The sequence below is a fragment of the Hibiscus syriacus genome, unplaced genomic scaffold (genome assembly GCF_006381635.1).
Source record: "Hibiscus syriacus cultivar Baekdansim isolate YM2019G1 unplaced genomic scaffold, ASM638163v2 tig00009009_pilon, whole genome shotgun sequence".
NCBI lineage: Eukaryota > Viridiplantae > Streptophyta > Magnoliopsida > Malvales > Malvaceae > Hibiscus > Hibiscus syriacus.
The window spans coordinates 757696-772674 of record NW_024062181.1 but is presented as its reverse complement, the minus strand read 5'-3'; the positions used below and the strand labels follow the sequence as shown (position 1 = coordinate 772674).

Sequence of the window (14979 nt, the reverse complement as noted above, 5' to 3'; positions counted from 1 at the left end):
CACTTAAATGAGATAGAAATGGGATGAGAACTCGAAAATAACTCACTATCTTGAATGAAGGTTTACTTCTCAATGGCATAGTATTTACTCTCACTTAAATGAGATAGATATCGGGTTGAGAACTCGAAAATAACTCACTATCTTGTATGAAGGTTTATTTCTCAAGGGCATAACATTTACTCTCACTTAAATGAGATAGAAATCAGGTTGAGAACCCGAAAATAACTCACTATATTGTACGAAGGTTTAATTCTCAAGGGCGTGGTATTTACTAACACTTAAATGAGATAGAAATCATATTAAGAACTCGAAAATAACTCACTATCTTGTATGAAGGTTTACTTCTCAAGGGCATAGTATTTACTCTCACTTAAATGAGATAGAAATCGGACTGAGAACTCGAAAATAACTGACTATCTTGTATGGAGGTTCACATGTTATTTTTAGAGATCGTTCACAAATCAACACTCATTTTTTATAAATTTTGAAACTTTTTAATTTTAAATATTTTTTATTGTTGAATTAATTAAGTTTAATAATTAAGATTAAAACTTATAAAATTAATTTTATATAATAAATAAAGTTAGGAAGCCCTAATTGTTATGGAAATTTGAAATTACGAATAAAAACATAAAATTTAAAATAATACAAAAGAAGGATAACACAAAGGATGGAAACCAATCCTTTGAGATATGTATATCCCTTTAAAGCTGTGGTTTTCATGTATTTGTCCATCTAATGAAAAACCAATCCATTTATCCATCGTATATTAAAATGTTTTCATGTAGAAGAAATAAGAATTTTATTTTATTAATTATATTTAAAAATATTGTACTATTTTTTATATATAGGATATATTCACGTTTAAAAGTTTGATATTAATGTAAAATAAAAGTTATAATTAAAATTAAAATATTTAAAAATTTATATATTAATTTAAGATGGTGGGGATGCACACCTATTTTAAGATAGACACATGTGTACCTTGAAATTCAATTTTTTTTCGATTATTGATTTTTTTTACACACAAATTTAGGTCAGGGGTGGCTCCCCCAGTCCAGGGTCAGGGTGCACCTAAGACCCAATTGGGATTTACATAGGACTTTATAGATTGACCACCAAGAGTGTCTGTGGTAGGATTTAAACTTGATCTTACAAACTCAAATTCCTGAATCTAAATCACTTGTACCAACACTCGTTGGCTTCGATTAGTGATTTATTTTACTAAATATATTCACCCTAAAATTTTATTTATATTTATTTCATATTTATTATTAATATATATATATATATGTTCACTCTAAGAAAAATAGCTCCATTGGACCATTACTGATTTATAATGAAAATTATAATTTAAGAATGTGTAATAAAAATAATATATATATATATATGTGTGTGTGTAATTTGCATGATATTCAAAAACAAAACTTCACATCTTAAAACTGAACAAACCAACTCCACACATAGCATATGGGTGGAAAAGACTGCGGCGATCATGGCAAAGCCCGCCGGAAGTTTTTCCGGCGAATTATGTATTGCATTCTGATCTTCGTCCTCCTCGTTCTCATCACAATCTTTCTTATTTGGGCAATCCTTCGTCCGAGCAAGCCTAGCTTCACCCTCCTCGACACCACCGTTTACGCCTTCAACGCCTCCGCCGCCAACTTCCTCACTTCCAACTTTCAGATCACGCTCCGTTCACGGAACCCAAACGACGATATCAGCATCTACTACGACCGCCTCGACGTCTACGCCGAGTACCGGAACCAAGAAATCACCCTCCGGTGCCGACTCCCTCAAACGTACCAAGGTCACAATGAGGAAAACACTTGGTCGCCTTTTATATATGGTACCATGGTCCCGGTCGCGCCGGAATATTCCTTCGCTTTGGGCGACGAACAGGCTGCTGGCTCTGTTTACTTGATGATCAAGGTTGATGGACGGTTGAGATGGAAAGTTGGGACTTTCGTTACAGGGAGTTATCATATTCACGTTAGATGCCCAGCTTATATTACGTTCGGGGGCCAAAGCGATGGCGTTTCAGTCGGAGAAAACGCTGTTAAGTTTCAGTTCGTAAACAGATGTGATGTTAGCTTGTGAGGAAGAAGAAGAAGCGTTAACGCCGTTAAGTATATCGTTTGTTTCTCTGTGTTAACTAGTTTCCCTCGTTTTTATTTGACGCCGTTAATATTTTTATTATTTTCTTTTATAGTTTTAAATATAGTAAACGCAGAAAATTAGTAAATTAGGCAATGAATAGAGAAGAAAATGTAGATTTTTCTAGGGTAAATTACAAGTTTATGCCCCAACTATCACATTTTTTCCGTATTGATTATCTAACTATTTTTTTATTTCAAAATCATACTTAATGTTACGTTTTGATTTTATTTTAGTCATCCACCTATCACTTTTGATCTGTTCCGTTTTTAAGGTAAACCATACCTCTCAAACACAGATTTAGGTTCGGCTTTAATGGAAAAATAAAATAGAGAACCTAACAACGTATCTTCACAAACCAAAAACTACAAGATTGGCGCAGTGTACAGATTAATTAAAATTTTAAATCATAGATTTATTATCTAAATCAGATAAAATTTTATATGTCAAAGATTAAAATCTCCTTATAAGTAGGGATGGGCATGGGACCCGAAACCGACGAGTTTCGACCCGACCCAATCGAGTTGAACTTTTAAAAAAAATCGGACTCGAGATCGGGTCCAACAAATCACGTGGGATTAATTGCTATATATATTTTACATTTTAAAAGCAAAATTTTTCATGATGGACAAAGCTACAATAAACACATACAAGTTGTTTTCCCCTTGTGAGCATGCAGAACTGGAAAATAATTAAACAATAATTCAAGTTGATCATTGGATCATTTTAAATATTAATTTTTTTATTAAAAATTACAAATAAATAAATAAGAACAATTAGATGGTTGGAATTTTGCCTTGTAACATTATAAGCCTTTAGGTCATCTCCAGCCCTTATCTCTACTCTAGAGCATCTCTATCTTTATTCTAGAGATGAAACAATAATTCATCTCCAGCAATATCTCTACATTACCATCAACTTTACTTTATTCATAATATTTAACTATTATAATATTAATTTTACAAATATAAAAAATCATAAAAAATACAAAAAAATCCGAAAAATCACAAAAAAAATATGATTATTTATATAATTTCAATGTATTTTTATCTATCTTATAATTTAATATATTTTAATTAAAAAAGAAAGAAAAAAAAATAAAATGTAGAGCGCGGTACTGTAGCAATTCGTTACTGTAGCGATAGATATAGCGCAGGGCCGGAGCGCGCTACAGTGGAAATATCTCCACTGTAGCGCAGCGTTGGAGATGCTCTTATAACTCATTTAAGGTTTAGGGTTTGACAATAGGTAGCCATGGAGATGCTCTTATAACTCATTTCAAGGTCTAGGGTTTGACAATAGGTAGCCAAAGTGCCAAACCAAAGGCTTGAACTCAACAACAATAAATGATAAAGAGAAGGGCATGCACATCAACTCTTATGTAATTTCTATTTTTTTACCTTTTGCATTTTAATAAATATATGTTAATAATTTTTGTAGGAACCTTTTTTTAAAATTAATCACTGGTATCCGATCTATTGACCGACTAATCCAGATCGGGTACTGCAGAGACGAGGGCGACCCTCCCAACCCAATTTGCTCCATTCGCAAACACCAGGATTTAAACCCCTGACCTTGCTTAAGGGACCTAGTGTCTCATCCTACTAGACCAACTGATTGTTAGGTTTGTACGAACCTTTCAACTGTTTTTCTATATTAGTAAATGTTATAGTAAAATGAATTATTATTTAATTTAACGAGATAAATGTTATATTTTTAAATAAATTAGTAATTTTAATCATAACATTTTTGAATTGAATAATAGACCTATCAAAGAGTAGGAAGATTCACTCGAACAAAGAAAATTTTGGACTGCAACTTAGGTCTGATACATAGGTCTAATTTTTTTTTTTTGATATCAATAAGTTTTCTTTATTATTTTGGGGGCAAAATTGAACAAATCGGGAAGTTAAGAGTTCATAAAGGTAAAAACGAAAGAGTTCAAATACATTAATTGTAATTACACACAAAATGCTTCCCTCCACATTTATCCGAAACAAAATATCCCCCCTTTTCCCTCGTTTTCTACTTTCTATCTCTAACGTCTAAACCCTCACTTTCTCCCTCTTCCCTTTTTCCTAATTCCAGTTCTGCCCCCGCCTCCACGTCTGGCGGCGCCCGAGCCTCCGGTGGTCCCGCCTTGCCGTATTCTTCTTCTTCTACGGCTTCACCCGCACTTTCATCCACGGCTCCATCGATTGTTCCGCTGATAAGTCGCCACCTGGCCTTCGCCTCGACGAAGCCGCCATTTGTTCATCCCGACGATTATCACAGATTTTCCTCTAGTGCAATAAAGGCTATTGGAATCATCGCCGATCAAGAAGTTGAAGCAATTGTTGTGAGATCTCCAGTGAGTTTAATTGTTCGTTTTTAGAAATGGCGGTTGCAGCGTAATTAGTCACAGTATATCAATTTTGATGAGAATTATACTCTTACTAACGTTTAGTGTCATGTGCTTAATTTCTTTGTAGATTATTTTGATTTGTTCATTGAGAAAACCTTTCATGTTGGCTAGTTTTCTCAGGGGATGAATTATCATTAGAATTATTTGTTTGTGCAGTGAAATTATTATGCCTGTACTTTAATATGTGAACTTTTGGTGTGCCGTTTACGTATTTGGAATTTAATACATGCTGGCCTCATCCAATGCCTATGCCTTAATTTGAGAAGGCTAAGTTTTAGTACTATAATTTTATTCTGACATGCTGATGAGGCAAAGATCTAGTGATTGAGTTTTGGGTTTTTGGTTTTGATTTTTTGGATTTCAAACATAATTGCAATTGATAGCATGTCCTATATCTCCGTTTGTTATACTTGCTGTCTTTTTATCTGCAAATACTGAGTAAACTTGTAATTTAGCCTTCCGTTGGCACTGGTCTGAAGTACTGCTGTCATTTTCTCAGCAATTAAAAAGGAAGAGCACAGTGGACAAAAATGAAGTTGAATCTAGCCAATGGACAAGCAGCCCAGGAGTTACCAGCATGTCCAACAGTCCCTTCCAGACTCCTGTATCTGCTAAAGGAAGGGTAAATAATAGATCAAAGACCTCAAAGGCCAATAAATCTACACCACAAAAATCTGTGTCAAATGTGGGTGAGAAACTGCCTCCTACTAGCATAGTCCGCAGAAGGAAACTTATGATCAGTCCACAGTCCGTTATCAATACTCTAATGTTTGAATTAAGAGAGAGATATCACTTCCAAGAGGAACTACTGACATTAGATGTGGTAATTGGCAGGTTCTCCATGTCCTCTTACACCTGCTGGCAACTGCCGGTATGACGGTTCTTTAGGTAATCTTACTATTATAATTTTTCTTTTAACATCGTATTTTTGTTTCCTTAACCTTCTATAGATGGTAAGAATCGCCATAATGTGGTCATGCTTTTTAGGTCTGTTGACAAAAAGTTTGTTAATCTGATAAAGCATTCTGAAGATGGTATCCTTGACCTAAATAAGGCTGCAGAAACATTGGAGGTAATGATACACAACTAGTGAGTTTTATACAGTTGGGTGCTTAGTGAGTGTTTTCTCATACTACTTAAAGGGTTCTTTCCCCCACACCCTAAATGTTGTAACAGGTGCAGAAGAGGAGGATTTATGATATAACAAATGTCTTGGAAGGCATTGATCTTATTGAAAAGAAATTCAAAAACAGAATACGCTGGAAGTAATTATTTGATGTGTTCAACTTTTTCTTGAATTTGATGTCTTAATTTGGTTTGTCATTCTGGTTAACCTTCAAAGAACTTGGGATTTTTTTGAGGATTAATCAAATTTACTAGGGGCGTTGGTGCTTCAAGGCCAGGAGAAACAGATGTTGATGTCTCTGTTTTACAGGTACGTGAAAATAATATCAAATTTCTTTTTCTTTGACACCAAGGCAACAAATTTTCCTCTTGTTGTGCATTAGAATTTTTCTTTAGTTCTTTATGTTGACTAATTACTTTCTAAAGATTTTCAGTAAGTGCTGCTTTACCAATTGTGTTATATTTCTGATACATATGAGCTTGATTTCTTTTCCTTTATGCAGGGTGAAATTGAGAATCTTTCCATGGAAGAGCACAGATTTGATGATCAAATAAGGTTGTACGTGGCTTATTCTCGAGTTACAGTAGTAACCGTTATAGGAATGCTGATTGCTTCTAATTTATTGCAGAGAAATGCAGGAAAGGTTAAGAGATTTGAGTGAGAATGAGACCAGTCAGAGGTAAGATTCTTTTGCTTGCCTTGCACTGGAATCCAATTAATTGAAGTTAACTGCTAATTATTTGCAAAAAGAATTTACATTTACTTATCTTCAAACCGTTTCAGGTGGCTATTTGTGACCGAAGAAGACATCAAGGGTATACCATGTTTTCAGGTTTGTTGATTCCATACCACTATACTAACACTTGTGCAATCATCTGCATTTGACACTAATCTCCAAGACATCTTGGTTTTACTATAGCTAAATTTTTCATGTTGCTTTTGGAAGAATGAAACCCTGATAGCAATTAAAGCTCCACATGGAACAACACTAGAAGTACCTGATCCTGATGAGGTAAGATCACTAGAAAACTTTCATGAGTTAGTACAATGCTCCACTTTCATGATTTAAAGGCATAATGGGGTTGCTCCTAAATAATCCAGGATGTTGACTATCGACAAAGGAGATACAGGATAATCCTTAGAAGCACAATGGGTCCCATTGATGTTTACCTAGTCAGGTGTTCCTTCTCTTATATATTGAACCATTTATCCATACATGTTTATGAACCATCTTTCTGCTGAAATAAAACTAATTGATGATAACAAGGGAGGTTGTTTAAGTGTCTTTCTCTTTTGTCTTTCTGCTTCAAATTGTTGTTTCCTCAGCCAATTTGAGGAGAAGTTTGAAGAGATGAATGGCGGTAACCCACCTCTGGGTGTTCCACTTGCTTTGAGTTCTGGCTCTAATGGAAACCAAGATGAGTTGGTCTATACGGTTGGCACCCGAGAGGAGATTGAACCACTGGCACAGCAAAATCATCAAATTGGCTCTGATATTAATGCTTCACGGCAGTCTGTCGGGGGAATGATGAGAATTGTTCCGTCAGATATTGACGTAAGTGTCTTTTTTATTGGCCAGTTATTACTCTAGCCAAGCTTTACAAACATCAAATTATGGAGCATGGACAGTGGTTGCCAAAGATTATTTAAGAACTCGTAATATTGACTATAACTTATCGTCTTGTTTACAGAATGATGCAGATTACTGGCTTCTATCAGATGCCGATGTTAGCATCACAGATATGTGGAAGACAAATTGTATCCTTCTATTTTTAGCCTAATCAATCTGCTCAACCTGCCAAAGGCGGGAAAAAGCACGTGCACAAACTTTTTTATACACTCTACAACAATTGAGCTTGTAACACTTAACTCCAAGAATAGCAGGTGTTGTATGGAGCGGAGCCAATATGCTTCATCCAGACTTCGTAATGGCTGATGTCGGCACCCCAAGGCCTGAAACTCCACCTTCTAGAATCACCGAAGTTCCATCTTCCGATTTTAACTCGACTCAATAGGTAAAATCAATTTCCCTAACCAAGTTCTGCAAAAAGAATGCCAGCACCCACTATCTTTAGTTTACATGGATGGTAAATATAGGGGTTATTGCAATTTACTGCAGGGTTGAGCTATTTATCTATCCTATGGTTTTAGTTAGAGAAATAAAATGTGCCGGCATCGGAATTCTGGTCCGTCAAATCTGATTATATATGCATATTAACACCCCTTTGTTGATCTGAGTTTCGCTCAATTAGTCATTAATTTGACATATCGAAATTCGAAAGCAGCCATATCAAATGTAGATGTGTAGAATTGGTGCATTGAGAAGATAATCATTGGATCGATCAATGAAATCGATCCATTTGTATATGGAGATTGTGATGACGGAATCCATGAACTATCATATGATTATAGAAATCCAGTGATTTTTCTTCCCCGTTAGCTCCCTCAACCTTTTCACTGTGGTTGAATTTGATCTTTTGTGTTAGCTTTAATGGTTGGGATTTGTTGTTCTGTTTTTGCTAATGTAAGTTATAGAACCTAAAATAGGCATAATTTGGGCTCAAATCAAAAGAAAAGAATAGGAACATAAAGTTGGCATTTACAATTAGTAATAATAATTAGAATTTAAAATCAAAATAAATATCAACTATAGTGATGGACCTAGGGAGGAGGGGAAACCCTAAACATTGATGTGATAAATTTTAATAAAAAATTATATTTTATTCGAATTCGTCACTCCAGCGTGACGAGTTCGAATAAAAAACATTTTTTTATTGGAACTCATCACCTTAACACTGTAGAAAATGTCGTAGATCTCAAAATAAATTTTAACTTTTCCTAATGGGCTAAATAAAAAATCCGTTATCTTTATTGGGCTAAATCAGCCCAGATCAAGTGTGTAAGCTTCAGCTCGTCATAGATAGGCAATCTTAAGGGTGCGTTTGGTTCACGGAATATAAGATTATCAGGGAATAAGATTATTGGGAATGTTGTATTTTGTGTTTGGTTGGTTTAGCAGGAATGTAAGATTACCGTGTTTGGTTAAAGGAATAAAAGATTATTGAAATATATATTTGACCAAATTGTCCTTACTATATATTTGTTTTTTAACAAGTTGAAAAATATTTATATATTTTCTTTAAAAAATTTAAATTCATAAAATTTATATATATTTTTTTAGAAAATTGAAAATATAAAAAAGTTTAATGAAATGGTAAAATTTTATTTTAACCCTTGAATTTCATATAAAATTTTAATTGTATATTTTTTTTTGTAAATCTAAAATAGTTTAAGGATAAATTTGTAATTTAACATTTGTAAAATTTTTATTATTCAACGATAGAAGAAGAATATTTTTTAAGAAAAAAAGTTTAAGGGCATTTTAGTCCAAAACGCCAGTAATCCAACAATACCCAAGGGAAGGAGTAATGACATTCTTAGTAATATACCTAAAAAAATCCACTATTGATAATAAAATATTGTCGGGAATGAGATTTTCGGCCAACCAAACGGGGGAATGTGGATTCCATTCCCATGGGAATCTCACATTTCCGAACCAAACAACCGTAACAGTATTTGTATTATATTCGTGCTATTTTTGTGTGTCATAATAATATATAAATTTTGAGGAATTTACAATTCATGTTATATAAATTTTGTATTATATTCGTGTTATTTTCATTAGTTGTTGGTTCCTTTCATCGAATGATATGTCGCCCTTGCTTTGTTTTCTTTATCTCTTAATTTTCATTGTTTCGCTTCTCTCTTTAGGTTGTTCGGGTGAGTAAAATTCGACTCGACTCGAAAAATTGATTTTTTTTCATTCGACTCGACTCGAAATATTGATTTTTTCAACTAGATTCGAAAAAACTCAACTCGAATTGACTTCGAGTTGTAATTTCATAAATTCAACTCGACTAGAAAAAATTTCAAGTTCAAGTTGAGTTATAAAATACAACTCGAATGCCTTGAATAGTAACTCGGATAACTCGAAATTTTTAGTAATTAGTGGATTAGTTTTCAAATTTGAGTCTAGTCTCTCGGCTCTGTATGATATATGCATATCATATATGAAAAAAATATGAAGAAATATATGTGTTGTATATGATTACAAAAAATCATTTAAATTGGAATCAAATAGTATCATAATATTATAAATATTTACAATTAAATTAAACAGAAACTCAAAAACTCAACTCAAATTTTATAAACTCGACTTAATTTGAGAAAAATTCAAATTAAGTTTAAGTTATAAAATATGACTCGTCAACTTAAATAACTCAAAACCTTTTGATTCGACTCGATTTAGCGCTCATCTTAATTTTTACTTTAACCATAGAACCATTCAATTCGATATTAAATATATGCAACTCAACATACAGACCATAATAACAAAGACAAAGGTAAACAGGAATTCAAATACGTTAATTCAGTATTATCTGTTCAAATATAACTCTCAACTATTTGACATTGAATGTTTACATCCTTAACATTTATAGTGCTCGAACCTGAGATCTCAATGAATAATAACTATTTTTTTACCACCGAAATTGTTTAGTTTATGCAAGATGATATGATTTAAATAATCACTTAATTGATATTTTTTCCATGATCATTAGCTGTGTTCGATTCAACACAATTTATACCTTCAGTTAACATTGTTCACGAAATCAATATTCGATCAATAGGATATATTCATTGTTATTATTTGCCTAAACAAAGTTGGATTAAAAAACGGATGTTTGCGAATTGAGTAAATTAAGTTAGGAGGATCAATTCCATATGGAATTCTGTAACATCACAATGTCAGAGGTTCAAATCCTGGCGTTTACGAATGTAGCAAACTGGGTTGGGAGGATCGCCCTCGCCTCTGTAGTACCTGATTTGGATTAGTCGATTAATAGATCGGATACCAGTGATTAATTCTAAAAAAAATATAATTATATTCATAATGTTTAAAACTAAAATATATATATATATGGGATTGATAATGAAGATAGAAACAAAATGGTCCCTTGCTCCATAGGCACCACTCTTTTTTGTTCTTGATATGCCAGAGACATTCTTTTGTTAACTTTAACAACTAAAGAATATCTGCATCTCTTGTTTTTTCTTGTGGCATTTACTCCCCAATTTGAATTTAGACAAAGTTCATGCATTCATTAATTAGCCCCACATCTTTCATTTCTCAGCAAAAAAGGACATTAACTTTTTAAATTAACTTTATCTGGATTTCATTTTGTATCCTATCATAAAGCTGATTTACATGCAGCAAAAAGATCTGTTTCATTTCACAATTTTGAACTTTCATTTTTATTTATTTCATTTCATATCTTATTTATTTTGATATTAAAAGTTTTTAATACGACTTTTTTAACGAAAAATAAATTGAGAAATATATATATATATATAGGTTTATTATTTCTTGAAAATATTTTATTATTTTGCGATCATTTACTCGTTATTATCAATGGCATTATCATTTATTATTGATATAGAAAATTTTATCATATAGAATATAGAGACTAAGGGTCATTTGGTTCACAGAATATAAGATTACCGATGGGAATAGGATTACTGGGAATGTTGTATTTTGTGTTTGGTTTGTATAGCAGAAATGTAAGATTACAGTGTTTAGTTAAATAAATAAAAGATTGTTGGAATACATATTTTACCAAATTGTCTTTATTATATATTTGTTTTTTAACAAGTTGAATTCTACTATAATTAATTTATATATTTTCTTTAAAAAATTTAAATTCATAAAATTTATATAATTTTTTTTTACAAAATTGAAAAGATAAATAGGATTAATGAAAGGGTAAAATTTTATTTTAACCATTGAACTTCATATAAAATTCTAATTATGGACTTTTTTTAAAATCTAAAATAGTTTAAGGATAAATTTGTAATTTAACATTCGTAAAATTTTTTATTCAATGACAGAAGAAAAAAAAATTTGAAAAAAAAATTAAGGGTATTTTAGTCCAAAACACTGGGAATGTAACAATACCTAAGAAAAATGGATAATCACATTCCCGGTAATATATCTCCAAAATACTACTGTTGGGAATAACTTATTACTGGGGTTTTGAAACGTTTGCTAACCAAACGAGGGAAGATATTAAATTCCCCCGGTGATGTGAGATATCCTGAACCAAACGCCCCCTAAGGGCATAATTAAACCTTATAATTATATATATCGAAAAATTTAAAATTTAAATTTCTGAAATAGAAGATGCTTTATTAATTGGATTTTCCTAAAAAGGTGAAAAAAATGAAATAAAAAAATTCTCCAATTTATGTTAAGAATATAGGGCAAAGCCAAGTCCGGGCTGGAATTGTACCCATCAGATGATAATGACTATCCAGTTAAGATCAACGGTTGTGATCTCTCTCCATCGTACGTTAGGATTCCTAGGCACCACAGTATCAGGCGAGATAAATCCAATGGGTTAATTATCGGGTCAATCATAGTGTCACACGTGTACGTTTCTGATTTCTTTCCGTGTTAATTCATATTTTGCGATTTGAAAGTGAATTTATTACAAATGAAATGTTAGGTAGCCACAAATTTAAAAGAGAACTAATTTGTTATTCATGTAACAATTAATAGTCTCCCTAATGTCTATAGACTCCAGAACTTCACAATAGACATTGAGATTGCAGCGAAACAGAGAAAAATAAGCTCGAGACAAAGGCTTAGTGAATTCATCAGCCTTTTGATGTTGAGAGAGAATGTAATTGACACGAACACTAGCAGCAGCAACCTTCTCATGAATGAAATGAAGGTCTAATTCAACATGTTTCGACCAATAATGTAGAACAGGATTGACACTCATCACTATCGCACTTGTATAATCACTCCAAATGATGGGATGCTTGAGGACGAAATCCCCATATATGTTAACAAGGCTTGGATTCAAACAACATTAGCCACAACATCAGCCAATGCATGGTATTCGACCTCAGTAGTCGATCAAGAGATCGATCGTTGACGCTTGGAACCCCAAGACACGAGATTACCTCCAAGAAAGACATTGAATCCGGATATCGAACGACGATCATCGACATTGCTTGCCCAATCGGCATCCACAAAAGCTTCCAAGTGTAAGCCCAATCTAGCCTTGCGAAATACTAAACCATAATCAAGTGTCACACACAAGTAACACAAGATGCGTTTCGCGGCCACCTAGTGTTGAGTGCAAGGCGCATGCATGTATTGAGCGACACGGTTGACACTATATGCAAATGTCAGGTCGTGTGTGATTTAAATATAGAAGAGCTCCAACAATACTCCTATATAATTGAACATCTTGTAATGGGCTCCCTCCATCTTTGCTAAACTTCGAAGAAACGACCATCGATGTTGGAACTGGATAAGCATCACACATGCCAGTTTGTTCTAATAAGAGAATGAGTAGTATGTTGAACTTCAAGTAAAATTCCTCAAGTAAAATTAGAAGAGTCATCTCCATAATAAACCTCTCCAATGATCGATTTGGATTAATTGATTAATAAATCAAATACGAATGATTAATTAAAAAACATAAATATACTTTTAAACCTCTAATTTCATGTAAAATAATTTATACACATTTTAAAAATATATAATAATAATAATTAGAAGATATATAAAAATTAAAATCATATAAATATTTATGCAGTTAGATACAATATTAATATTTAATAATATGAATATAAATCCAATATTTAAACTGTTGGGAAAAAATCATGTACGGTTTTAATAAAAAAAGAGAGTAAATGCATGTTAATAATCCTATTATTAATTACACACGTTGGCATGCAAATTGCATTGGAAACCTGTTTGGCAACTAAGAAAGAGAGGGAAAATGAATAAACAAAGAACATGAAGGAAAATAAATAAATAAAGTGCACTATATTCATTTCTGAAAATTAGTGGTATACACAGAATAAAAAAAAATCTAGCTTGAACAAGAAGAAACACCATTATCTTTAATGATCTCCTCTTCTGATAATGAAGATAAACAAAGGGTTTTATTATCATCATCATCAGATTTTAATGAAGACTCACATGGAGTTTCAGAAGTCGGAGTATCTTCAGATAAAGAAGATGAAGAAGAAGTGTAAAACGACAATGGCGAACAAGGACTTGACGTTGAAACGGTAACCTTTTTCAAAAGCAAACCAACGAAAGCTCCGAGGATATATCCATGGCTGCTTTTACCATTAGCTTTCAAGTACCACCCCAAGAGTTCTTCAAGGCTTTCCCTGTCTTTTAACCCGTGAGCTTCCACCATTTCTTCCATGGATTCCCTGAAATCGACGAGTGGATTCAAAGACTCCATTGACAGAATCGTCGTCTCCTTGAAAGGTGCTGACTCGGTGACATCGGTCCCTAACTTGGCTTCACTCGGCTCGAAGAACAGCCTCTCCGATCTTAATCTTAACCCTTGGATTACGGTCTCGACCGATTCTACGACCGCCCCGGTGGCGGACTCGTCGGAGGCGGTCGAGAAGCTTGGAGACTCCGAGGAGTTCGAGAACCACGACTCGGGCGTTTCGTCTGTTCGGAAAGAGTGAGTTCTGGGTTGGTGACACGATGGCCATGGCCACGATGAAGGTTTTGTTTTTCCGCCATTGGTGTTCTTGGAGAAGAAAGGGAGCTTCGTTTTCTTCCCCATGTGAGAGCTCTTTGTGGTTTTGGTTTTGGTTTGGTTTTCTCACTTTGATTTATATGATAAAATACAAACACTTTGGGTCCGGTTTGTATGCGGCCATTGATGTATGGGTTTGAGAAATTGAATGTTGTTTAAAAAAAAATTTAATTTTGAAAATTTATAAAATGGTCACTACAATATTATAATAATTACAAAAATTTAACCATCGTTTTACAATAATTCAGTGATCATTTTATAACTATTAAAAATTAATCATCAAAAAGATTATTTAAGTATACATCTTATATACTTTACCCTAACTTTTTGTTGAAAGTAAAAAAAATGACAGCATTAATGGGACGCCTGATTTGGTCTAATTTAGCAATATGATTTGGTTGAAAAGTGGAATGAAAAAATTGCTCATTTAGTCTCTATACTTTAGGGTATTTACAAGATTAGTCATTAAGCTTCAACTATAAATACCCTAACCCATTTAGCTTCAAAATCATCCCAAATCATTTTAGCTTTCTCCCAATACTAGAAAAATTTAGAGAGTTTTCTTGAGAGTTATTTTCTCCTTTTTATCAAGAGAGAATTATTATTGTTTTCTCATTATTAGATCGAGAGAAGTTGTAATTCCTATTTTCTCA

The 14979-nt window shown here is 33.1% G+C and overlaps 3 protein-coding genes across 3 annotated transcripts; 2 read left to right on the top strand and 1 right to left on the bottom strand.

Annotated features, from left to right (window-relative positions):
- The first annotated feature begins 1419 nt into the window (after positions 1-1419).
- On the top strand, positions 1420-2179 carry LOC120202880 (NDR1/HIN1-like protein 1). The gene has a single exon (XM_039203231.1). The coding sequence runs from the start codon at positions 1471-1473 to the stop codon at positions 2098-2100; it is 630 nt and encodes a 209-aa protein (XP_039059162.1). The 5' UTR covers positions 1420-1470; the 3' UTR covers positions 2101-2179.
- Positions 2180-4159: 1980 nt separating this feature from the next.
- On the top strand, positions 4160-7907 carry LOC120202761 (transcription factor E2FA-like; the record flags this gene model as incomplete). The annotated part of the gene is made up of 14 exons (XM_039203139.1): positions 4160-4507; positions 5061-5250; positions 5396-5460; positions 5559-5633; positions 5738-5826; positions 5942-5996; positions 6190-6242; positions 6316-6366; positions 6471-6519; positions 6634-6699; positions 6789-6865; positions 7014-7242; positions 7379-7445; positions 7569-7907. Coding segments are annotated over 14 exons (1548 nt in total), but the record flags the coding sequence as incomplete, so codon positions are not given.
- Positions 7908-13572: 5665 nt separating this feature from the next.
- LOC120202879 (transcription repressor OFP15-like) lies at positions 13573-14419 on the bottom strand. The gene has a single exon (XM_039203230.1). The coding sequence runs from the start codon at positions 14351-14353 to the stop codon at positions 13634-13636; it is 720 nt and encodes a 239-aa protein (XP_039059161.1). The 5' UTR covers positions 14354-14419; the 3' UTR covers positions 13573-13633.
- Between the last annotated feature and the right edge of the window lie 560 nt (positions 14420-14979).

Bases quoted from the DNA above. Each gene is read 5' to 3' on its own strand.
- LOC120202880 (XM_039203231.1), top strand. From the start codon at position 1,471: ATGGGTGGAAAAGACTGCGGCGATCATGGCAAAGCCCGCCGGAAGTTT.
- LOC120202879 (XM_039203230.1), bottom strand. From the start codon at position 14,353: ATGGGGAAGAAAACGAAGCTCCCTTTCTTCTCCAAGAACACCAATGGC.